We start from the raw sequence: 26579 nt of genomic DNA, 5'->3' as shown, positions 1-26579 counted from the left end.
GACACAAATAATTCACTTGCCCTTTTTTCCCCCTCATTTTGAGTATAACTGGTGCTGGTACTTTTCGTACAGTCTTCTCAGATTTAAGTCAGTGGGGGAAGGGGGAATATCCAAAAATAAAATGTTCGCTATCAAAATGATAGATTGCTACACACCACAAAGAGGAGTTCTTCTTCTGAGGAAGAAGTTTGTCTGAATGACAGGTGTAAAGAAAAAAAATAATAAATATTTAAGCATTCAGACAAACTGCTTCCTCAGAAGTAGAACTCTCACACATTCACATGACAACTTGTACATATGTGACTACTGTCTCTGGGCACTAAGGCCCTATTTTGAATGTAATGGAAACACTTTTCTCAAACATGAGTATACTTCTTGTGATCTGGCTTGCTGTAAATTTTTTTCTATCTTAATGAGTATCATTACTAGATAAGAGGCTGCATTCATTGACTTTCACTGAGCTTTTTCTTAAAATACCCAAAAAAATTTGAGTTCACAAAGAAGCTTCTTAATTTCTCCCTGTCACTGTAATGTGAATTTTCTGTGAGGAATTTTTTTTTTTAAGTGTTTGGCTGGCATAGTTCGTAACTGAGTAAACCAACCAGATCCTTTGATTAAATTCATTTTTTTACAAATTATTAATGACCTGCATAGTTTTTTTATTGTTAACATTAGCTGAACATTTGGTCATGACATTAAAGTGCTATTACAGGAAATACATTGCCCATTGGAGAACAAAGTTTGTCTTTTTAGAATATTCTTAAAGTTTCAGTGTAACATAAAGTTTCAGTGTAATGATGACATTTATTTTTGTTTTAGGAGCGTGTAATATGTGCCCTTTTGCACACAGAAAAGAGGCATGCTTACCAAGCAGAAATGATACGCAACTACTTGGCTTGTGCTCGTGCCCGATTTGAGCTCCAGCAACAGAAGCAGTTACAACCTCGGCAGTCTTTTCAGTCTGAGGCTCATCCTGGTTCTACGGTCGCTACTTTCACTTCTGCACCAAATACAGGAGTAATGTATGGGGCTGGACGCTCCCGCTTCTATGCAACTGAAATGATGCGTCCCTCAGTTGAGACTCTTCCTCATCAAAAGGCACCTGGTGCTTGTGCGAATGGACGTACTCTGTTCCTTGCCAAATCGACATTTTATGATGATGAGGCATCACATTCTTATGTTGCACCATCGGTAGGAGAAATAGCACTTCTGACAACTTCCTGAGTTTGTGCAAAACATTTACCCTCGCTTTTTGATTCCTGCTGTAGAGAGTGGTGTAGCATGGTGATATTTTTTCCTATTGTAAAGTTGAGATTGTTCAATGGTTACTGTTGAAGCATCTGGTATTCGTAACTTAGACCATGACCTGACGCTTGTTTTTGCATGTTTTTAAGTGTTCTTCTATCCATATGTATGGTGTAAAATGGTGGTGTGTGTTTCTGTAATGAAGAAATGTTTAGAAAAGTTTGAGAAATTACCGTGTATTTATTATATTAAAAAAAAAGTGGGGAGGGGGGGGGGGGAGGGGGGGAAGGCTTCTGCTCTGTGACAGCTATTTTGTAACCCAATTGGTACAGAAAGTTCACTGAAGGTGAGTTACTGCGCTGCTGAAGGCAAAAGCAAATCTAGAGGGAACAAGCAAGGATTGCGTCATACATCATACACTGAACATAGAAACACTAGGCCTCTTCTCATCCAGTATGTCATTCGGACATAGTTTACTACAGCATTTTAATCACCCTCCTAATAAGAATTCTATTTTATTGAATGTTGAAATAATGATTGTTTAGCATCCACAAATAAACAGAAAGTAAACAACAGCCCTTGAAAATCTTCACTTAGATTAATGTCCCGCCTCAGAATGATATTGCCACCACTAGTGGCAGGTGTATGTAGCTATGTTAATGCTTATTTGAGTGGCCATTAAAATATAACCAAAGATTTGCTTTATGAACTTAATTGAGCTGTAAATAAATGCATTTGTCATATATAGAGTAGTTATTTCCTAAGAATTATAACTGGAAACTGATAGGACTACAAATAAAAAAAATAATTCTCAGTGGGAGTTTTTTATTTAAAGGGAGAATGTCTACAACATGCTCTTTCCTATGTATTGCGCAGTTAAAAAATAGGTGCGGAATATTAACAGTACAAAGAAATAGCCTTATAATCAGGAATAGCCATCAAGAATAATAAAGAAAACCAGTAAAAGTTTGTGGTCTCATTTGATACAGCAACTTATCAGCCCACATGTGTTCTCCAGTCTTCTCCTTCTGCAGATAGCTTTGTCTAACATGTCTGTGCTAGGATGATTTTTTAATCTAAGACTGTATCTGTTTCATTAAAGTAAATTAAGAATGCACTTAGTGTAAGTGTTTAGCTTCTAGTTTCTATGCACCTTGTTGTCTGTGAAAGGTTGCAATCAATTGGGAGTGTGTGTTTGTTGTCAGCAATAACGAAGAGCTTACCAGCTGGTTTAATTTCTACCAAAGTCTTTATGGTACCAAGCAATTAGAGTTGTATTTAATGTATACTCTGTTAACTCTCTACCTTTCATTTGTGGATGTGCTGCATGTATTCAAAATATGCTACTTTGGCAGCTATTTATAATAAGTCAGTTCTTGCTTGTTGAAAGAGATCATTAGTGAGCTGATCAGCTGGAGGTCCTGCAGATTTGTTTTTAAGGACCATTTGCAAGTATATCTACATCTGTTTTACAGAAGCATAGTACAGTTTGTGGCAGAGGGTACACAGGCACCAAAACATTTTTTACCCTTCCTCATTGCAGTTGCAGAAGACAAGCGTGAGGAAGGATTGATACTCTTTTTGCATAAGCCTAACTTTATCTACTTTTCCTGGAATGGTCAATGTCATAGTCAATTTACGCAACACACGTGTTGAAGGAAATAGTGAAATTCTTTAGTTGTGTTGGAATGTAGCCTGTTGGAATTTTGAGAAAACAGCTGTCTTCAAAACAGCATTGTCTTTCCGGTCTCTTCCCTATTGGAATCTGCTTGCACATCTTACAAAAGAATGTGCTAAGTCTCAACTTGAAATTTCATTTTTATAAAATTACACCATGCTGTCTTAACCTTGTTGTTGATTTCAGTTTTAGAACCTAAATCTTCTGTAGTCACACTTTTTAAGTACTTATCATTCCAGATTCAGTATGAGCATCTCAGACAATCAGCTTCATATTTACATGTAGATCATACTGAAAATTCATAGTCGTTGTCTTATTGGTATTGAAAGGAAGACCAGATTTTATATCAGCTTTTCTTGTCTTGTCTAACAAAATAAAAAACCATAAATATTATCACTGAATAAGGCAGTATTATTTATATACCTTGAGGATTTTTCAGAGTGATGGAAGCTGTATAGTAGGGGTTAGAGATCTTGGTACTTGATGCTCTTATTGTTCATAATTTTTCTTCTGTCTACTACCAATAGGACTCGATAGTTTCCCTTCCATCCATTCACACTTCTTGAGGAATTTCTATCAATTTTGTTTAAACTACATTATCGGATATTTCATGAACCATATCAGAGGCCTTTGTTTGCAATCTATAAATTGGATGAAAACATTGTTATGCTGTTCATAATGATTCAGGACAGCATTTCATGCAAAAGATATTTTTTAATCGTGTACAGAAATTATAAATTTTCTGCCTATTCTAGCATGATTGGTACATGTCTAGACCAAAAGCCCCATTATGGTATTTAAACAGCAATCACTGCATTTCTTTTGTTACTGTTTGTCAGGAATTGTGATGAATATTTGTTTCAATTTGTCTCCTGGTACGTCATTTAGGTCTAGTGGCCATTTATTTTCCATTGTAGAGGTTGTATTCAGCACTTACAGTATTTCTAACCTGGAATTATCACTTTTGTACCAGATTATCATTTACAAAGATCAATAGAGCAGCTTGAAGTAAAAACTTTACACAAAATTGTTTTTGTTCCTGTTCTCCTTTGGTCTAAACTTGATCTTAAAGATCTCTGTGAATCTGTAACTGAGTTTCTGTATGAATCTCTGTAGTAATTACAGTGAATCTATACATTTAATGTAGAGATATGATTGAGATTCTTATATAGTTTGTACCAGTTTTCGTGTGTTGTTATAATTGCATAACAAGTAAAATAACTGAATCACTACATCTATGTGCACACTGTGGACAGTGACATGTACGAAATTAAAATCCATTGTTGTATATGACTCATATTATTTAAGATACCTTGATATTGAAGACCCTTTTGGAGTAAAGTTTTAAAAGGCAACATTTTCTGCAGCAATATTTATGTCCATGGTGTCACCATTTACAATGATGCATAATTAATGAGGAATGTGGACAAATATTCCTCCGATCTTATTAAAACTGCTTGGATACAACTACTATATGTTTGGAATTTGCTTGGGATGTGCTTCACATGCAGTGTATCTTCTGGCTCTTTGTTTTCTGGAGAATATGTTATTTTATAAGATAGTGCTGAAGAAAGAAAATAAGTTTACCATTGTTGTTGTTATTGTCGCCTCAAACGAGACACTTAATCACTTTAGATACTGTTTAAAAAAAATTCCTCGCATTTTATGAGAAATAACTGTACATTAATTTTTCCTCTTTGTGTGCAAAGATCAGTGGTAACTCCAGAATCTCATTACTAATGGGTCATAAATTGTATTAGTTGTGTGTGTGTGTGTGTGTGTGTGTGTGTGTGTGTGTGTGTGTGTCATTCTCATTTGCAAGGTGATTATGCCATTCTTACACTGAGAAATAAAGTGGAGTAGGAAAGGAAGATAGATAGAAAGTAATATGATGGATAACAAAATTATGCTTAAAATTTTAGATCATATATGGATTGTAATCATGATGTTGAACACGTGTGTACATCTTGGCCATCTTGCCAGCTGCTGAAACAGGAACAATAGAAAATGGCCTAATAAATAATTGACATATGCATTTGTGTCTCTGGCTTCTGAATTTTTCTGGTGATTCCTCTGACAAGAGAGAGGATACCATAAGAAATGGATAAATAAACATACAGTTTCTAGGCACTTGTCAGGAGGATCACAAGTTTAACAACAGGATGTAAGAGTAGCAATGAGCTATCAGATGATGTTCAAATTGCATAATGCTTGTAAGCTTAAAGCACCCAAATGGCAAATGTGATAAGTAAACTCAAAAGACACTACAAGTAAAAAAGAAATTTCTTCTTTGTCCTTAATTATATTGCATTTTGTAGCAATACTTGAAGTAGTTACACCTCATCATAAGGTATTGATCATTTGATTCTAATAAATTGTGTGGTCCTGTGAGAAAGAGGAATGCTTCTCCTTAGAGAGATGGGGCATTATTTAATTTAAACTTACGGGCCTTTTTTATTTAGTCTGATCAGATGACTTTTGAAGCTGATTACCAACCATAAGATAACTGCTCTTATTTGAGTCGCACTGTTGGAATAATTTGCTTTCCAGTACCTTGCCTTGATCACAAGCAACTTCCATCTTACGTGTTTCAGAACATTTCCAGCATCAGATCTGTGGTACAAAAGCAAAACCATGTACCGAGACGAGAGAGATGTAACATCTTTCCTGTCTCGTCTGTCGTGTAAATTTATTAGCTTCTGTACAATAGGTAAGATGGAAACATGCAGTATGTTGTTTGTTTATGATCAAGGCAAGTGGTGTTTTTAGTTCTCTGAATCAAATGGTTGCAGGCCTCTTAACTGACTTTGTCAAAAGTGATCAAAACAGAAATAAAGGAGAGGATAATATGAGCCTCACACTTGTACTTCATCAACTGACTTGTTAGTTTTGTCTTGAATTTTGTATTTCCATTGCTACTGCAGTCATTAAGAATACAAAACAAATAAACTGTGTGTGTGTTAGCAATGTTGTTATGTTGCTTAGCATGCAATGGCACTTGTAGGAAGGGAGCTGAGTATCTCGTTCAGAGATCGTTTGGGTGATTTTTCTTCTCTTGTCTTCCAAACCTAGAAATGGGATGGCCTTGTTAATTTGTAATTGGCTTTAGCCAACCATCTAGTTTCATTCATAATTATAGTCCTCCTTTCATTCTTTGTAGTGTTTAAGAAATAAGTACAAAACGAGAGTAAGACTGAAATTCTCTCACGATCTGTTCCCCTTCCCCCCTTTCCCTGCCTTCTCTTGTTTTCTTTCCTTTCCAATACATTCTTTTTATTTTCATTTTGTGCGTGTGATATTTTTCAACTGTAATTTTGATCGGTCATGAACTGTTAGCTCATTGTTACTTCCAGTGTTTTCTTTGCACCTTGTGTCTCTCAGGACACAGACTTTGGTTTAATTTATCCTTTCTGCCACTACATTTACACCTTATTTTGTATTCCTGTTCCTTGTGTTTACAATGAAGTAACTGCTTTAAAGTTTGAAATATTGCAAATTCAATCACTTTAACTCCAGTTTGGCAGCTGGTAAAATATCATTATTATTACTTTCTACAATTGCTTTGAATTGATGATGTATAGCTAGCACTATAGGTTTTATCTGGCTCTCGTTGAGCAAACTATATTTCCTGCAGAGATTTTCTTCCCGATGTCGCAATTGTGAAATTTTGTTTCTTTAATGATGTCATGCTGTGGAATTGAGACAGTTAATACAGAGTTTGAATTGTTCAGAAGGGAAGACCGTTTCAAATTTTTCAATGAACCTTCTCATATTAATTGTAGTATATGGCTTAATTGGAAATGTTGTATAATTAGATGGGGTAATGACATAAAACATTTGTTCTTGTGTAGAATGTAACACCACAATTCTTGCACTAAATTGTGGTTAACTCTTAATCACTATTTTCATTGTTGTTATCACACTGTGTATGTGAATGTGTTTTCATTTGTGTTGCTTTTCTTTTTGCTTTGTTGTTGTGTTTGAAACTATAGTTTTAACAAACATATTTGTGTAATATTGAAGAAAAGACATTTATAAGTGTTTAACATCAAAGCTGCTATTTATTTATAGCTGACTAGTTGCAGGCTTTTCCCATTTTCACAAATAACAAATTTCGTATTTTAGATACGGTTAGTACATAGTGTCTTGCGTTCTGTAATACTGAGACTGATAATACATAAAACACATGAAGCTGTTTTGTTACCACCTTTATCAATACCTTCATGCCATAAAGACAAATAGGAAGTGTGGATGTCACCTAAGCTGATTCAGAAGTTAAAACAGCTCAATTGACAGCACAAAAACATCTTGGAATGAGTACGTGGAGGGACATACAGTACTTGATGCAAATGCATAAAAATAGTACATATTTCACTTCTGGACTTGAGCAAGAGTAGTTGTGCCTTTCATGTTATCTGTACCACTATCTCCTTTACATAGGTGCAACTCTAGTGCTGTTTTGCAGGTGCAATTTGTGGACTCTGTCCTGAAATTTCACATTGCAGTTTCACAGGTTTTACATGTATCTGCCCTAGATTGACAGAATTTCAGGTCAGGAAAGTTTCCCTTAATGAATTTGTTACAGTGAATGCAGTTGACATTCTGCAGATACTCATGTGTAGACCTAGAAACTGCGTGTTAGATTTTGACCTTGAGTAATGGCTTTCACCAAATGGACATGAATCAATGAAGGTTTTCACTCTGCACTTATCCATCTGTATACTTAGATGGTGCATTAGGTTTCCTGATGTCAATATAACTATCACTCTGTTTATTTTTAGAAATTATCACTTGTATTTTTTTTTTTTTGCGGCCTACATATGCGTGTTCATGAATGTATTTTTGCAAGCCTGAATAGAGTCACATCTTCCATTTGGGACACTGAACACTGCAATAATCTACCGTCTAGCACTACCTTCACTCTTGTTACATTTTCACTGCGTCTTGCCCTCTTCAAGGGAAATAGATTGCATATCCAATCCAGCTTACAGAATTCAATGAAGACATGCAGTTTTGAATCTCTGCTGAGTTCTGTCCATTAGATTTTGCAGTTACACATATTCTGCAAGAATGAATTATAAAGATGTAAGATACCAAATAAATAACCATAAACTAACTATTAATATAATTAATTTTAACAAGAATTTAACATACCTCAAGTACTGGTGGTTTCTTCTCTTCAGATTTGCACTAGTAGGCTTGATCACAACAATAAAATATAGTCTACTCACTTTAAACAAAGGTAATGTATAGAAGTTTGTCTCATAAATCATGAACTTTATGGAATTCAGAACTGCCAACATTAACAAAGCTAATTTGCATCTCATCAGTGATAACATCAATATGATGCTTAAACTTTTCAAGAGGCCCTGACTGCTGGATTTGTCACCACTGCCATCTATCGCCATCAGTTTCAATTCTAAGATGACAAACAGGAATACAGGAATATGTATGCTTTTGAGAGGAAAATGGCATTGGGTTAAAGCATTTTGTGATCAAAAATCTCTGTTATGAACAATTTGGCAATTACCACCTTTGAGAATTTCACTCTGCAGATGTTGATGCAAAGAATTTTACAATAAGACCTTATAAATAGAACTGTCTACACCAAACACATCCTATATACAAAATATGTGGCTTGTGAAAATGGGTAAGGCCAAAATAGTCAGCCAGTAAAAATAACATCATTTTTAAATGTCTTACCTTTGTACTGAAAAGTTTATATTTGTGTAAAAGTTACTCATATATTAAAATGTGATTTCAAGAATTATTGAACATTATTGCATTTAAATTTCAGGGATATACAGTGAGTACATTAGCTTGTACTCCTTCTCATTGTGTTAGCAACATTAACTGAAATTAATATGGGAAGTTTTGTGGTGACTAGGCAAATGACAGATTTATGGAAATAGATAAAATATGATTGTGTCTTGTTGTGAGCATGCTTGGAGTGGTGAACATTTTTGGTAGAATTAACAATTTTATGGAACCTGTAGTGTAAAATTTGCTTATCCAGATGTCCTGGATATTATTGTTGATTCACTTTGCTTAAATGCACAGTTTTGTAGAAGTGTATTGTAGTCTCATCACTAGTAAACACTGCAAAAAGTACACAGCCTTGAATGGAGACGGCTTTATTTTTGCTCTCCATAGGGCTATAATCTGAATGGCAGCATGAAATTTGTTTCATAATTTTGTTTGCACTTATGTAGTTCAGCATTTCACTGATTTAACTGTAATTTGAAAAAATATTATTTTTTACAAATGTGTTAAAACAGAAATATATATTTTGTAAAGTATTTTGATCTCTTCAATTAATTTTAATAAACACATTTTCTATTTACCCTTTTCTAAAGTTTATTTGCCAGAATACATGAAGTCCAAATCTATCAATTCCGATTTTAAATTTTATATCCTGAATATCCGGTTGTAACTTTTTACAAATGGAATTAAATGCAGACAATTCGTTGATACTATTAATTAGACTTGCCTGCAAATGGTTGCAGGAAAGTTATTATTCAATATATTTTCAATCTTTAGTTTCTTTCATACATCCGGAATTTAATGGTAACATATGTTAATTTCCTGTGCAATATTTACTTTACTTGTTCATGATATATTTCCACCCAGATCATCTTCCTGCTATCATAGCTCCAGTGCACACATCAATTCTGTATGTTGTTTTTAGGTAGTTCTAAACTCAAAAATTATGACTCCATCATGTACACAATCCTGCACAAACACTTATTCGTTTTTCCGTCTGTCGTGATAACCCTAGTACATATCCCAAGCATTGTAAAGCTTCTGTGATTCATTCAAAAGAGGATTGTTTTTTTAAAGGCTGCTGTCACCCATGCTGTATGCATGAAATCTTTGTCTGATGCCATGAAACATGCATGAATCCTTCTGTTCACTTTTTCATATGATCCACTTTTGGTGTGAAACTATCTGATTCTGTATCCTTCAGAAGCTACTCCATCTTGTTCCCAACAAGAACACGGTAAAGCAGACATAATGGTTGTAAGATACTGGAATGGTTTCCTTCTCCAAAACATCTTCTAAAAAGTAATTGGATCTCACTGTAAAGAAGCATTTTTCTCTTTTCAGGCATGTGTTTTACATAAACATAACATTTTTCTTTGACAGTAAATAGTAAGACTTGTTGGGTTTTGATGTGCAATGTGCTATTTATAGTAGTGCCGTATCTGTACCATAATTATATCATGGTAGAGTTTCTTAGATGGTACAAAGTGCAATCAGATTGTTTCCATTAATATGTTGGTGACATATTTGTGGTATGGTCTTGTTGTGGAATGGAATAGTTTAAAAACTATCTAGAACACTTAAACATGATCCAGACCATCATCAAAATGAAGGAAACAGAGTTGGTCAGGCAACTGCTTTCCCTTAATGTTTTAGAAAAGCGTAATACGTGGCTTCTTGTACAGGAAATGAATCTTATAATTGTAACATCCTCACCTTCAGCTACTGTCATGACTCTGAGAAATACTCTGCTAAGAACATATACTCCAAGGCAGGGCAATCTTGCTGAGGAATAGTTCAACCTGTCTGTAATTGTCAATAAAAATTGATATTCTGAAAAACTGAGCAAGTGGTGCAGCAAACTTTGTTGTTATCGAAATTGAGATAAAAGATCCAACCATTGCATATTTCACATATGGCAGTACAATCGCTTTGAAAATATGTAGACTGTACCGAAAATGTGATCTTTTTTCCTTCCACCAGTAATTACATGTACTCCACAAGGATAGAAACAGAGTAGGTGTCTGAACATCAGATGTTTAGCATATACAATAAAAATGCCATTTCGTATGACATGGCACACTCTGAAGAGCATAGGAATTAAATGAAAGGCATACCAGAGATTATAGTGACTAATCAGAACATTGATCACTTTCCATGCAGTCACCAGATGATTTACAACTAGACCAGTTTTTTCCAGATTTCTGGGGCAATGCCATTAACATTTTGTAAAATAAGATATTGCAAAACCTAATAATTCCTATCTCCAGTATAAGCAAAGACCACTATCAGACATTCAGGTTAGTGCTGAATTAATGGAAATAACTCGTATGAGTTGTAGAGGTAAGAGGGGATGGATATAATTTGCAGGTTTCAAATGTGAACATAGATATAAATGATAGAATACTTGCAACTCTGAGAATTGAATGACAAATGGGTTATCTTTACTCATCATCTCATTAGACTTGATACAATGAGCACAACCAACATTGCTGACAGTTCCTCGAAAAGGACTACAAGGGCAGTAGATTAAATATTTTGTTGGCGAACCCAGCAACCAATTGGAATGCTGAAAGTGTTTTTATGTGAATAAGTCTGTTACACCCAGTTTTACTGAAACATCACTGCATTGATTCCTTTCCTTTGACAACAATAAAACTTCCTCCGTGCAGTGGTTTTGTCCTTTGCATAAAACATAAATTTAAGGCATTTATGGTGTTTATTTTGCAAGATTTCTCCTATGGAAGGAAGAGCAGCAAATATCAACAGTTACGAAAGGATTTCACTACCAAGGGAAAGGTATTTACTAACACTTTAAGAGCGAAAAAACATTATGCTCACAGATTGCCCAGTCACCGCTTGACTTGTTGTTTGTCTACTGATTGCTCTGTCTCAGTTTAATCATCCATGATTGTATTGTTCCACTGTACCTATGTTACTGACCATGTTTTAAAATTCTTCACCATTCTTTATTGTTGTTGTTGTTTCCATTTCTGTTGTAGCCTTCCTTTTATAAACTGTTACTGTAACAACAGCATTTTGCTGTTCCTTTTCACCCCTACAACCAGATAGATGTGTTCCGTAGCAGATGTTAATAATTTATATTGTAGAGAAAAGTAAATTGTCAGGTGGGGAAAGGCATAACCCTGTACGAATACAATATGTATGAAACATGATGATGGAATTGGAATAGATTTTCATTTCTAGGGCGAAAACGGATAGTAACCAGTTCAATAATATTTAATTACCTGGTAAGTGAGGAGAGGAAAAAATCTGTTAAGTGAATCTGTGAAATTAATTTTCAATTTCCCTCAGAAAGATATATCCAGATGTCACTGTGATCTCTGTTTATAGTGCTCATGCAGAATAAAATATATTATGTCATATACATATGTATTTGTGTGCAGGAAATAGTCAGTGGGAGACACACACATGTGGCAACACTGACTTCTCCACAACTTCCGAAAGCCGGCCACGGAGTGGAACTGCCACATGTTGAAAAAGCTGGCACTCCGTGTAGAAATAATCACTGCCATTTCTATGGCTCGCCAGACTCTGACCACTATTGCTCACGGTATGTACTACATGCACTTCAGATGTACTGAGCTCTGTAGCATTTCATCATTATACATGAACTTGAGTCCCTGCTGCTAAGCTGCTGTTCTCGTGCATACTTTATTTCTTAAGCTGACAGTATGTCACAGTAATGTCTATGGGACAGAACGCAAGCAATTTAGTATGTTCACAGGTGCAGGAATCCAAGTCATGCAGTGTCCATGATTATTACGGCTTTTAGATGCACCATATAGCAAGCCCCTATTAAAAATTTTATTAGATATTGTTGTTCAAGAAACAATACCACGTAAGTGACTCTGTATCGATGTGCCGTGTAAATACAAAAGTTCACGCAGCTACCGCACACAGGTATTACCTGTTAGTTATCTCTGTATATTGGAAAGCAGTTTTGTGTCAAGGCTTCAGTTGACTGAAGTGAGTAGATTGTCTAGAAAAAAATCTTTTCATTGCAAGTGAGTTTGTCACTCCCTTCGGAGTAGGGTATGACAGTGCAGTTTCATTTTATGTAAGAGTGATTGACTGCTGCCAGCCACTACACCAGTCACTAATCCCCTGTAAGTCTTCCTATATTTTGCTGCTGTAGCCTTCTAAAACTGAATTCTCTCAACAGATAATGGCATCACCCCAAACAGCCTTATAGGCCTTTTGATGCTTCAGTTAGGTTGTATTTCATTTTTTTTGCAATTACACAGAAATTAAAATATTTTACTATGTTCAACTTAATTTTCATTGTAAAAAATTGCAAGTTCATCATTCTATAATAAAAGCAAGTGTGTGTGCACTGACGGAAATCCAGAAAATCAGAAGAGCCAGTTACGTGGTATTGTTCCTTAGATGACAATATTTTGGTACATTCACTATCAAGTTGTATGTCAGTTACACATGTGAGAACTAAAGTTACTGGACAGTGGGCATAATATGTTGTCTTGAAGTTTGCAGATGACGCATGAGCCATACACCAGCCTCCTCACTCAGGTCACTAACTGGCTAATACAGAACCTCATGACTCAGCTGAAGCCTGCTATTAAATGAAATTTTAATTACAAAAATTGGACCAGTCAATGGCAGGCATATATTTCCTGTTACAAATGTACGTACTTACCCATTAACCCCAAACCTTTTCATAAGATCTTGTAAAGCGGGCTATATAACAGCGAAGTTCGCAATTGCTCTTTTGAGTAGGGACATTTAAGCTTGGTATCTGTTTTGTACAGTACAAAAGGAGTGAGTCATATTTTTGAATAGACATTCCCCACTTTCTGCAGCTGTACAGACTAAAACTGCACTGAACTCTGATGTATATGCAGTCATCAGCTATGTATGGATGCCTAACAACTCTGCCTGACAATCTATGCATGTACTCCATGGCACAAATGCACCTCCCTCCAGTATTTAAACAATTAAGTATTTTGAGTTTAGATTAACCAAGGCGGAGACAGGAAATCACAGGAGCATTACTTCACTGCGATTTGCATTTATTGTAACACTTGATAACAGACCAAGAAAATGTCACGTGTTACACTTTACAGATAATACCACTAGAATAATAATAAACACCTGATTCAGTTTTCTACACTTTAAGTGTGTTCCCCTGCTGAACATTAACTAAAGTTCTCCCATAAATATAAATATGTGCGTATGTGCATTAAAGAACTGGTTATGAAAAAGTCACTTATAACATCAAGGCAGGCACATTCCATGTAAAGAGAAAATAATTAGCAAGTTTACACATTGACTAGAACCTTAAAATGAATAACAGGAAAGTGCACCATCCACAATGCCTTACGGTGACAGTTAACATTCAATAAGTTCCTTTCTTTCCAATATGACATTAAGTACAGCTCAATAGTAATTAAAAATTTTAGATTCCACTATATATATATATATATATATATATATATATATATAGAGTGGAATCTAAAATTTTTAATTACTATTGAGCTGTACTTAATGTCATATTGGAAAGAAAGGAACTTATATATATATATATATATATATATATATATATATATATATATATATAAACATATATCTAAAAACAAAGATGATGTGACTTACCAAATGAAAGTGCTGGCAGGTCGACAGACACACAAACATACACACAAAATTCAAGCTTTCGCAACAAACTGTTGCCTCATCAGGAAAGAGGGAAGGAGAGGGGAAGACGAAAGGAAGTGGGTTTTAAAGGAGAGGGTAAGGAGTCATTCCAATCCCGGGAGCGGAAAGACTTACCTTAGGGGGAAAAAAGGACAGGTATACACTCGCACACACGCACATATCCATCCACACATACAGACACAAGCAGACATATTTCATGACTCTGTCTGCTTGTGTCTGTATGTGTGGATGGATATGTGCGTGTGTGCGAGTGTATACCTGTCCTTTTTTCCCCCTAAGGTAAGTCTTTCCGCTCCCGGGATTGGAATGACTCCTTACCCTCTCCTTTAAAACCCACTTCCTTTCGTCTTCCCCTCTCCTTCCCTCTTTCCTGATGAGGCAACAGTTTGTTGCGAAAGCTTGAATTTTGTGTGTATGTTTGTGTTTGTTTGTGTGTCTGTCGACCTGCCAGCACTTTCATTTGGTAAGTCACATCATCTTTGTTTTTAGATATATATTTCCTACGTGGAATGTTTCCCTCTATTATAACTATATATATAAACACAATTACAAACTGGTGGAAAAAAAACAATAAATTGGAAATTGACAAATCTATACTCAAAGGAGCCACACTCCATCCAATCCCCCCAAAAATGGCAACTTAATGGCTACCTAGAGTAACAAATTAAGAGTAGCATGCTTATAGATTGACTAAAATAAAGGAATAAATAACACATACACGGCTTCTGACGGCCAACAAACTATGTTGGGCTATTGGGCAGTGATTAATTTAAAATAGCCACAACATATACTAACCAGGTTAGCGGCTTATGTAAAGACAAGCATTGAGCAAGGACCCTGGTCAGAAGGTAATCAAAACTAGCAGGATTTCCTTACACGAAAGATGTGCCAACACATCCGTTCATACCCCAGAATTAACTTAAGAACTCCGTCGTCAGGTCACGAGTGGCCTACCGGGACCATCCGACTCTCGTGTCATCCTCAGTGGAGGGTGCGGATAGGAGGGGCTTGGGGTCAGCACACTGCTCTCCCAGTCGTTATGATGGTATTCCTGACTGAAGCCGCTGCTATTCAGTCAAGTAGCTCCTTAATTGGCATCACAAGGCTGAGTGCACCCCGAAAAATGGCAACAGCGCATGGCGGCCTGGATGGTCACCCATCCAAGTGCCAACCACGCCCGACAGCACTTAACTGCGGTGATCTCAGGGGAACTGGTGTATCCATTGTGGCAAGGCCGTTGCCCCCAGAATCAACTAACGCAACATAAATCATTGACACATTTCAGATAATATTTTAAAACAACATACTTAAATACCTTGGTTTACCACAAACCTTAATTAGTAAACAGATTAGGCACTGTTATTAAAGCCATGCAAATGAGGTAGCAAGTTAAGGTCTACAGTTCTACTTTGCCATTTAAAACATGTTGTGATGAGGAAAAGGAAGAATCCAGCTAATTAACTGAAAGACACTACTTGGATTCAGTATTTTACGGTGCATTCAAAATCAACAAACAAAGGTGAGAGTCAAGTTTACACTCGCAAATAGTTCACACTGCATGTGAGCATAAGGTGGACATTAAATGAACTGCTCCTGGCTCAGTCATTTCCACACCGATGAAACAAATAATCTTCGCCGAATTACTGTAGATGTTGGAAAGCCCAGTTGCTTGCAAATAACGCCAAATAATGGTTAAAACGTCTTATTTTAAGTCAGACGACATCCATAGGATAGGAGTTTCAATGGATAACCAGCCCTCATCCCCTTTGATCCATCTGCTTCCAAGGCAGTAACATTGGCTCCTATCACGGCCTTAACGATGCATCACACCTGACGCAAGTCATGCCAAACATCAACAAAATGGCATGGTCGCGCGTGTATGCTCCCAGATGTCTTCAATTAGAGTTCCTCCTCCAGACCGACGCTCTCTCGCAAATGTGGCAGGCACCCGGCTGCAGCAATGCCACAGTGCCCTCTGGCTAGGGTAAGGCGACAACAGAGCGTAGAGTGGAAGTTTCAAAAGGAACACGCTACAGACAAGGAGGAAATGCGGAGAACCAACCGTGAAATTTTGTCATGGTTCACTCCGTAAAGTAAACCCAGTCACTGCAACAGAGAAACATTCATAACTGGCTTACTAAACAACTGATAGATCTGTAAACCAAAGGTACCATTTTGATGTAAAGGCTACAAAATGTAGTCTGAGCTACATGATTATTTTATGGACACAACCCAAATAACAGTAGTATTTGTGAAATGAAAAGTGCTAATGTCAAACATTTTAAGTGAAATTTTTTTCACAAAACAAGTTTTCAGCAATAGGGTGTTCTCAGTACCCCATTGCATATCTTTAGACTTATTCCATGTTCCGTAGCATAGAAAAAAATGTTTTAAGAATGCATTACTAGATGCTGTGTGGTCTTTGTGCAAAGCAGTGCTTCCCTCTGGAGTTCAAAGCCCTATGTGTCAAGGCCTCCTCCATTTAGTTTATGAGCAGCCTGGAATGATTTGAAGTGGTAACACGTAAGTTTTTGGTGAGTGGGCACAGTTTTTTGAGCTGCAAATAGATGAAAATGAAATGTCGTGTGACTATAGCCTCCCGTCAGGTAGACCATTCGCCGGGTGCAAGTCTTTAGATTTGACGCCACTTCGGCGACTTGTACGTCAGTGGGGATGAAATGATGATGATTAAGACAACACAATACCCAGTTCCTGAGTGGAGAAAATCTCCGATCCATCTGGGAATTGAACCCAGTCCCTTAGGATTGACATTCTGTCGCGCTGACCTCTCGGCTACCGGGGGTGGACTGCAAAGAGATTTTAGAACTATAGAGAAGCGAAGAAAGGTAAGCAAAGCCTTTGTTCTGTAAGATTTACTCAAGGTTGTTGAATCAGCTAAAATTGTTATACCATTCCCTGTAATTCCAGTGCATACAGACGATGTCTTTGGGTTGGAATATGTTGCTGAAATATTGTTGTTTATAAAGGTATGTGAGATCTCTGAATGCAGTTTGATCAAAGTGTCTCAACTCATCCATCTGAAATAGCTATTCAAAATACCTACACTGAAACAGAAGAAAGGAAAAATGTTAATGTATTCAAAAGAGGAAGTGCTATGCGTGATGCACACTGCACTGCAGTTTGTTTGAAAAACCAACCATATTTATTAGTTGTAAAACTGAAAGACCTGTTGAAAACATTTTCATTTTTTTCCTCAACAACACAAGAAGGTTACAGTAAACTTTACCACAAGAATGGAGCTGCAAAACAGAAGTTAATACAGAGAGATCTTTATTTAAATCTAGCTTCGTTATTCTTGTTAAAAACAATTAAGATATGAGAAATGGTTTCATTGACTAATTCTACTAGTTAAAACATTACTGCTCTCTCAGTAGGTTTTGGGATTTGTACTCTGAAGACAGTCTAAAATACTCAGTATGTCATTATAGACTGTACCTTGTTTATCTATGTGAAATTTTAGCATTGTAATTTGTGTTTCTTGTGTAGATACGTCATCATAAACTGTCTCATGTCTTTTAAAATCAGTGTAAATACAGCTAGGAGCTCCTGTTAGTGTTGTCTGGACTGACTGTGCACTTTTGAGTTGTCTGATGATGGCCTAGAAAGGTGAAAGCTGGTTTGCAATGAAATATAAAATAAATGTTGTAAATATTGTTGTTGGGTTCAAATTAATGATATGAAGATAATAGAGGGAAACATTCCACATGGGAAAAATATATCTAAAAACGAAGATGATGTGACTTACCAAACGAAACTGCTGGCAGGTTGATAGACACACAAACAAACACAGACATACACACAAAATTCAAGCTTTCGCAACCCAAGGTTGCTTCATCAGGAAAGAGGGAAGGAGAGGGAAAGACGAATGGATGTGGCTTTTAAGGGAGGGGGTAAGGAGTCATCCTTCCCTCTTTCCTGATGAAGCAACCGTGGGCCGCGAAAGATTGAAATTTGTGTGTGTGTGTGTGTGTGTGTGTGTGTGTGTGTGTGTGTGTGTGTGAGTGTGTGTTCATGTTCATGTTCGAAGTCTCGAGTCATCAATAGGCACATAAAAAAAGAAGAGAAGCTTTCTAGCTTTTGGAAAAATCCTTTAATGGGCTAGAGTAGTGAGTTCTTGTGGGGACTGATGGTGACGAAGACATGGAGATGTGGAATGGGGAGGGGTGGCAAAACAGAAGGGGTGTGTCTGGGGTGAGGTGTTGGGAGTGGGAATAACAGAAGCATATATGGTGTCTTTGCCTCGGTGCAAATCATGAAGATAACATCAATGATTCAGAATTGGACAAGGATTTGGGTTACTGGGAGGCTGTAACGTTCCCTCTTGATGGGCCGTAAAAAGGCTGGCATAAGATCGTGCCATGTAAGTGATTGTAGTCACTGATTTGTCTTCCACATAAAGGAGGATAAGTAGCTGTGTGTAGAGATATAATTGGTACAAGGTTTGAGGAAACAGATTATTGGATTTGGAGTCGGAATGATATTCGGAGAATTAGTGTTCGATAGCAGCGAGGCTGCGGACATGAGGGATGTTGGTGTACAGGCAGGTGGTATCGACAACAATGAATAGGAGTCCACATGGTAGTGGGATGGATGGTCGTTAGTTGGTGAATAGTAGTCCCTCTGTCCGTCTACCCCCCCCCTCTGTCCGTCTACCCCCCCCTCTGTCCGTCTACCCCCCCCTCTGTCCGTCTACCCCCCCCTCTGTCCGTCTACCCCCCCCCCCTCTGTCCGTCCGTCTACCCCCCCCCCCTCTGTCCGTCCGTCTACCCCCCCCCCCTCTGTCCGTCTACCCCCCCCCCTCTGTCCGTCCGTCTACCCCCCCCCCTCTGTCCGTCCGTCTACCCCCCCCTCTGTCCGTCCGTCTACCCCCCCCCCCTCTGTCCGTCCGTCTACCCCCCCCTCTGTCCGTCCGTCTACCCCCCCCCTCTGTCCGTCCGTCTACCCCCCCCCTCTGTCCGTCCGTCTCCCCCCCCTCTGTCCGTCCGTCTCCCCCCCCCCTCTGTCCGTCCGTCTCCCCCCCCCTCTGTCCGTCCGTCTACCCCCCCCTCTGTCCGTCCGTCTCCCCCCCCCCTCTGTCCGTCCGTCTCCCCCCCCCTCTGTCCGTCCGTCTCCCCCCCCCTCTGTCCGTCCGTCTCCCCCCCCCTCTGTCCGTCCGTCTCCCCCCCCCCTCTGTCCGTCCGTCTCCCCCCCCCTCTGTCCGTCCGTCTCCCCCCCCTCTGTCCGTCCGTCTCCCCCCCCCTCTGTCCGTCCGTCTCCCCCCCCCTCTGTCCGTCCGTCTCCCCCCCTCTTTCCGTCCGTCTCCCCCCCCTCTTTCCGTCCGTCTCCCCCCCCTCTTTCCGTCCGTCTCCCCCCCCCTCTTTCCGTCCGTCTCCCCCCCCTCTTTCCGTCCGTCTCCCCCCCTCTTTCCGTCCGTCTCCCCCCCTCTTTCCGTCCGTCTCACCCCCCCCCCTCTGTCCGTCCGTCTCACCCCCCCCCTCTGTCCGTCCGTCTCACCCCCCCCTCTGTCCGTCCGTCTCCCCCCCCCTCTGTCCGTCCGTCTCCCCCCCCCTCTGTCCGTCCGTCTCCCCCCCCTCTGTCCGTCCGTCTCCCCCCCCCTCTGTCCGTCCGTCTCCCCCCCCCTCTGTCCGTCCGTCTCCCCCCCCCTCTGTCCGTCCGTCTCCCCCCCCCTCTGTCCGTCCGTCTCCCCCCCCCCTCTGTCCGTCCGTCTCCCCCCCCCCTCTGTCCGTCCGTCTCCCCCCCCCTCTGTCCGTCCGTCTCCCCCCCTCTCTGTCCGTCCGTCTCCCCCCCTCTCTGTCCGTCCGTCTCCCCCCCTCTCTGTCCGTCCGTCTCCCCCCCCTCTCTGTCCGTCCGTCTCCCCCCCTCTCTGTCCGTCCGTCTCCCCCCCCTCTCTGTCCGTCCGTCTCCCCCCCCTCTCTGTCCGTCCGTCTCCCCCCCCTCTCTGTCCGTCCGTCTCCCCCCCCTCTCTGTCCGTCCGTTCGTCCGTCTCCCCCCACCCTCTGTCCGTCCGTTCGTCCGTCTCCCCCCACCCTCTGTCCGTCCGTTCGTCCGTCTCCCCCCACCCTCTGTCCGTCCGTTCGTCCGTCTCCCCCCACCCTCTGTCCGTCCGTTCGTCCGTCTCCCCCCACCCTCTGTCCGTCCGTTCGTCCGTCTCCCCCCACCCTCTGTCCGTCCGTTCGTCCGTCTCCCCCCACCCTCTGTCCGTCCGTTCGTCCGTCTCCCCCCACCCTCTGTCCGTCCGTTCGTCCGTCTCCCCCCACCCTCTGTCCGTCCGTTCGTCCGTCTCCCCCCACCCTCTGTCCGTCCGTTCGTCCGTCTCCCCCCACCCTCTGTCCGTCCGTTCGTCCGTCTCCCCCCACCCTCTGTCCGTCCGTTCGTCCGTCTCCCCCCACCCTCTGTCCGTCCGTTCGTCCGTCTCCCCCCACCCTCTGTCCGTCCGTTCGTCCGTCTCCCCCCACCCTCTGTCCGTCCGTTCGTCCGTCTCCCCCCACCCTCTGTCCGTCCGTTCGTCCGTCTCCCCCCACCCTCTGTCCGTCCGTTCGTCCGTCTCCCCCCACCCTCTGTCCGTCCGTTCGTCCGTCTCCCCCCACCCTCTGTCCGTCCGTTCGTCCGTCTCCCCCCACCCTCTGTCCGTCCGTTCGTCCGTCTCCCCCCACCCTCTGTCCGTCCGTCTCCCCCCACCCTCTGTCCGTCCGTCTCCCCCCACCCTCTGTCCGTCCGTCTCCCCCCACCCTCTGTCCGTCCGTCTCCCCCCACCCTCTGTCCGTCCGTCTCCCCCCACCCTCTGTCCGTCCGTCTCCCCCCACCCTCTGTCCGTCCGTCTCCCCCCACCCTCTGTCCGTCCGTCTCCCCCCACCCTCTGTCCGTCCGTCTCCCCCCACCCTCTGTCCGTCCGTCTCCCCCCACCCTCTGTCCGTCCGTCTCCCCCCACCCTCTGTCCGTCCGTCTCCCCCCACCCTCTGTCCGTCCGTCTCCCCCCACCCTCTGTCCGTCCGTCTCCCCCCACCCTCTGTCCGTCCGTCTCCCCCCACCCTCTGTCCGTCCGTCTCCCCCCACCCTCTGTCCGTCCGTCTCCCCCCACCCTCTGTCCGTCCGTCTCCCCCCACCCTCCGTCCGTCCGTCCGTCCGTCCGTCCGTCTCCCCCCACCCTCCGTCCGTCCGTCCGTCCGTCCGTCCGTCTCCCCCCACCCTCCGTCCGTCCGTCCGTCCGTCCGTCCGTCTCCCCCCACCCTCCGTCCGTCCGTCCGTCCGTCTCCCCGCACCCTCCGTCCGTCCGTCCGTCCGTCCGTCTCCCCCCACCCTCCGTCCGTCCGTCCGTCCGTCCGTCTCCCCCCACCCTCCGTCCGTCCGTCCGTCCGTCCGTCTCCCCCCACCCTCCGTCCGTCCGTCCGTCCGTCCGTCTCCCCCCACCCTCCGTCCGTCCGTCCGTCCGTCCGTCTCCCCCCACCCTCCGTCCGTCCGTCCGTCCGTCCGTCTCCCCCCACCCTCCGTCCGTCCGTCCGTCCGTCTCCCCCCACCCTCCGTCCGTCCGTCCGTCCGTCTCCCCCCACCCTCTGTCCGTCCGTCCGTCCGTCTCCCCCCACCCTCTGTCCGTCCGTCCGTCCGTCTCCCCCCACCCTCTGTCCGTCCGTCCGTCCGTCTCCCCCCACCCTCTGTCCGTCCGTCCGTCTCCCCCCACCCTCTGTCCGTCCGTCCGTCCGTCTCCCCCGCACCCCCGGCCCGTCCGTCTCCCCCCCACCCCCGGCCCGTCCGTCTCCCCCCCCACCACCACACCCCCTGCCCGTCCGTCTCCCCCCCCACCACCACACCCCCTGCCCGTCCGTCTCCCCCCCCACCACCACACCCCCTGCCCGTCCGTCTCCCCCCCCACCACCACACCCCCTGCCCGTCCGTCTCCCCCCCCACCACCACACCCCCTGCCCGTCCGTCTCCCCCCCCACCACCACACCCCCTGCCCGTCCGTCTCCCCCCCCACCACCACACCCCCTGCCCGTCCGTCTCCCCCCCCACCACCACACCCCCTGCCCGTCCGTCTCCCCCCCCCACCACCACACCCCCTGCCCGTCCGTCTCCCCCCCCACCACCACACCCCCTGCCCGTCCGTCTCCCCCCCCACCACCACACCCCCTGCCCGTCCGTCTCCCCCCCACCACCACACCCCCTGCCCGTCCGTCTCCCCCCCCACCACCACACCCCCTGCCCGTCCGTCTCCCCCCCCACCACCACACCCCCTGCCCGTCCGTCTCCCCCCCCACCACCACACCCCCTGCCCGTCCGTCTCCCCCCCCACCACCACACCCCCTGCCCGTCCGTCTCCCCCCCCACCACCACACCCCCTGCCCGTCTGTCTCCCCCCCCCACCACCACACCCCCTGCCCGTCTGTCTCCCCCCCCGACCACCACACCCCCTGCCCGTCTGTCTCCCCCCCCCCCACCACCACACCCCCTGCCCGTCCGTCTCCCCCCCCCACCCCCACCCCCCTGCCCGTCCGTCTCCCCCCCCCACCCCCACCCCCCTGCCCGTCCGTCTCCCCCCCCCACCCCCACCCCCCTGCCCGTCCGTCTCCCCCCCCACCCCCACCCCCCTGCCCGTCCGTCTCCCCCCCCACCCCCACCCCCCTGCCCGTCCGTCTCCCCCCCACCCCCACCCCCCTGCCCGTCCGTCTCCCCCCCCACCCCCACCCCCCTGCCCGTCCGTCTCCCCCCCCACCCCCACCCCCCTGCCCGTCCGTCTCCCCCCCCCACCCCCACCCCCCTGCCCGTCCGTCTCCCCCCCCACCCCCACCCCCCTGCCCGTCCGTCTCCCCCCCCACCCCCACCCCCCTGCCCGTCCGTCTCCCCCCCCACCCCCACCCCCCTGCCCGTCCGTCTCCCCCCCCCACCCCCACCCCCCTGCCCGTCCGTCTCCCCCCCACCCCCACCCCCCTGCCCGTCCGTCTCCCCCCCCACCCCCACCCCCCTGCCCGTCCGTCTCCCCCCCCACCCCCACCCCCCTGCCCGTCCGTCTCCCCCCCCCACCCCCACGCCCCTGCCCGTCCGTCTCCCCCCCCACCCCCACCCCCCTGCCCGTCCGTCTCCCCCCCCACCCCCACCCCCCTGCCCGTCCGTCTCCCCCCCCACCCCCACGCCCCTGCCCGTCCGTCTCCCCCCCCACCCCCACCCACCCTGCCCGTCTGCCTCTCCCCCCCACCCCCACCCACCCTGCCCGTCTGCCTCCCCCCCCCACCCCCACCCACCCTGCCCGTCCGCCTCTCCCCTGCCCGTCCGCCTCTCCCCTGCCCGTACGCCTCTCCCCTGCCCGTCTGTCTCCCACCCCCCACCCCCCCCCCCCCCCCGATGGGTAAAGTGAAGTGGGGAGGAAAATGTCAGATAAAACTTGCTTTAAAACAGAAATTAATCAATAAGACGAATCCTGACACTTCACGGCATAAGTAATTTCTTAATGATGGGGAGTGGGGAGGGTGGCGGGCATAAATTTTATGGGGAGATCCAGATTTGATGATAGTAAAGAATTTATGTAGATATATGTTGTGGAAGTTCTGCAGAGATGAAGAGGCTTCCTAAAGTCAGGTTGGTATGAAGAGCTGTATCAACAAAATTTTCGGGCTTAAGAGCACTACAACAGCAACAGTTTTACATAATAAAGAAAATCATGATTTATAGATTTGCATTGTCTGTAATGTGTGAAATTCATTTGGCTTAGTAATTAAACAGCAGTTCCATTTTCTCTTCAGTGTCTTAAGAACATAATAAGTGATAATGGAGCAGATGAATATAAAAAAAAACAAAAACAATAATATGCTAATGATGAATGTGGCCCCCTTCTTTTTTAGTCTCTCAATTGTCATAAGTATTTTTGTAACAGAAGAAATTTTATTTTACAGATGCTATCGTGAGAACACAGTAACTGGTGTGAATACAGCAGCAGTGCGCAGTCTGCAAGTACAGGAAGTCAATCGATAGTGCACCATACTCACTTTTGTTCCTTTGCATCCCTAAAAGGGACTACAAATATATTTAGCTGTACTGTAAATAATGTTAATGAGCTTTAATGATGGTCAATATTCCCTGAGAAATTGCTGCATACCATTTCGTAGATAGCATATTTTTAAACATCTATTTTCATATCATTGGAACTGTAGGCATTTAGCATTACATTTGCACTTGCATAACTTTGATTGTACCCAAAGTTGTGTGCCAGAAGTTATGTAAGATTAATACATAGTTGTTGTCAGTGGCAGATATGGAGCCTGTCCATGTTACTGAAGCACCTGCAGGTTTCAAATGAGTACTGCAATCTTGTGATTGGTGTGTTTATTCAAGCATCCTCTCAGAAACCAATTTTTGTTATGATGTTGACCGTAACATCACTTTGTAATGGCCTTAGACAGATTTATACTGGTATCATTGTTATGATGTTGACCGTAACATCACTTTGTAATGGCCTTAGACAGATTTATACTGGTATCATGTGCTATGCATAATTTGATGCTGTATATTGAAAGTGAATATGAAAATATTTGTGTGTTCAGATAATTTTCATTTCGTGTATCTGTTGTCGTATGGTATATAAAAGTAACATGTCTTGGTACTCTGAGTCAGAATGGGTAACTTCCTAATCAACTTTTACAGTGCAGTTATTTAGTATCTCTCTTTTGTTTAAAGAGTTTGTGTGAAGTTGCAACTGTAATACACTTCTTTGTAACTTGTAGCAGATGGAATAACTGTGCAGTGTTGTGCACTCACATGATTTACATATTCATTATGGTTGTTGGAAGAATTGTCCATCACTGGGCGAATATAATATGGATCAAAGGTAGTGTGGCAAGTTTAGTGGCCCAGAAAGTACTTCAAAGCTATTTTTAAAAAGAAACTATTTAAGAAAAGCTTGTCTCTTGATTAACCCTTAAGGCATCTACCTACCTTATAGCAACTTAACAGGGTATTGTTATGCTCTTCAACCTAAAATATATTTTAAGAAGACATGTGCCTGGAGAGCTTCTTATTGTGATAAAATAGGTTATTTTGAATATCCATATACACAGTTTTGTTCCTTTTAAATCTTGTTTGAATATTAGAACATTAGGATAAATGTTAGGATTTGTACCTGAGTGGTGTTTACACCTGCCACATGCAGGTGATATAAATTTTTCTTGTTTTTATTGTAAAGGACCATTCAGTCCTTTGTGCTGTTCCAAGCAAGGAAAATTTGAACGTTTTAGTGACTTAGTCATAATTTTTATTATAAATTTTCATTCACTGGTAGTATCAGGCTTTTAAATGTTGCTTATAAAGCTTGATTTTGTGTTGTTGAACTTTTTAGTTATTCTGAATAGTAAAGAAATATGCAGTAAGTGGCAATCATACTGCTTTTGTTATCTAAGTGGTGAAGAACATTAGATTAGCATTAGTACAATGTCAGATGCTCTGGGTATTTTTACAAGTGTTTTAATACTTTTCTACTTAATGTTTAGCTGTAAAAAAATTTTTTGATTTTATATTTGTAATGTATGTAATCAAACATGTGAATTTAATCTGTGATAAGACAATGAGCATTACACAATAAGCTTTTAAAATGTTGCATGTAATTAAGTATTAATAGGAACCTCAACCTGAGGGTATTGTCCTTGCCATTGGACATTTGCTTGAAAATGAACCAATCTGTTTTGTATTGTGTAACTGTCTTCCAGTTTTAAATATTGAAAACAATTTGTTGTGTTTTACTTGGAGAATGTATTATGATGTGTTTACAACAAGTGTCCTGACAATATAAATTCCAAAACTGACCATAGCCATAGCTAAAGATATGAGATCTCCTCAGCACACAACTGGAATTAGTATTAAGATGATCTCAAAAGAGAATTACACACACAGTTTAAGATTTAAGAGACTATTAAAAGTAGTTGCTGTTAATTTTTATAGTGTACCCTGATTATGTATCATGCTAACAGTTTCTTAAGGGCTATATTGAGAAGTGTAATTTCTGGAAGACAACTGCAACAGATACCATTCAATCATGAATGTTCCAATTGTATGTATAGCACTGACTTATTGGAATGGACAAGGAATTTTGAAGAATGTGGGCAGCAGAAATGGGACTGAAATGAGGTGTATCCCATAGCAATAACTGGCTGTGGCAGCTGAGGATGCTGTAGTCATTTTCTTTTCTTCCCTGTAGAAT

At 43.1% G+C, this 26579-nt stretch overlaps 1 protein-coding gene across 3 annotated transcripts in view; it reads left to right on the top strand.

Moving 5' to 3' along the window:
- The window catches only part of LOC124804681 (OTU domain-containing protein 7B-like), a 109466-nt gene extending 83277 nt beyond the window's left edge, over nt 1–26189 (top strand). For 2 of the 3 annotated variants that reach the window (XM_047264928.1, XM_047264929.1), the window contains exons 10-12: nt 820–1191; nt 12094–12260; nt 24283–26189. In XM_047264928.1, the coding sequence (XP_047120884.1) occupies nt 820–1191; nt 12094–12260; nt 24283–24361 (618 nt within the window). In that variant the 3' untranslated portion in view covers nt 24362–26189. The remainder of the gene's footprint in view (nt 1–819; nt 1192–12093; nt 12261–24282) is intronic. The other variant, XM_047264930.1, reaches the window with a different exon arrangement.
- The last annotated feature ends 390 nt before the right edge of the window (nt 26190–26579 follow it).

Source organism: Schistocerca piceifrons, chromosome 7 (assembly GCF_021461385.2).
Source record: "Schistocerca piceifrons isolate TAMUIC-IGC-003096 chromosome 7, iqSchPice1.1, whole genome shotgun sequence".
In the NCBI taxonomy this organism is placed as follows: domain Eukaryota; kingdom Metazoa; phylum Arthropoda; class Insecta; order Orthoptera; family Acrididae; genus Schistocerca; species Schistocerca piceifrons.
This window is presented reverse-complemented; position numbering and strand designations above follow the sequence as displayed.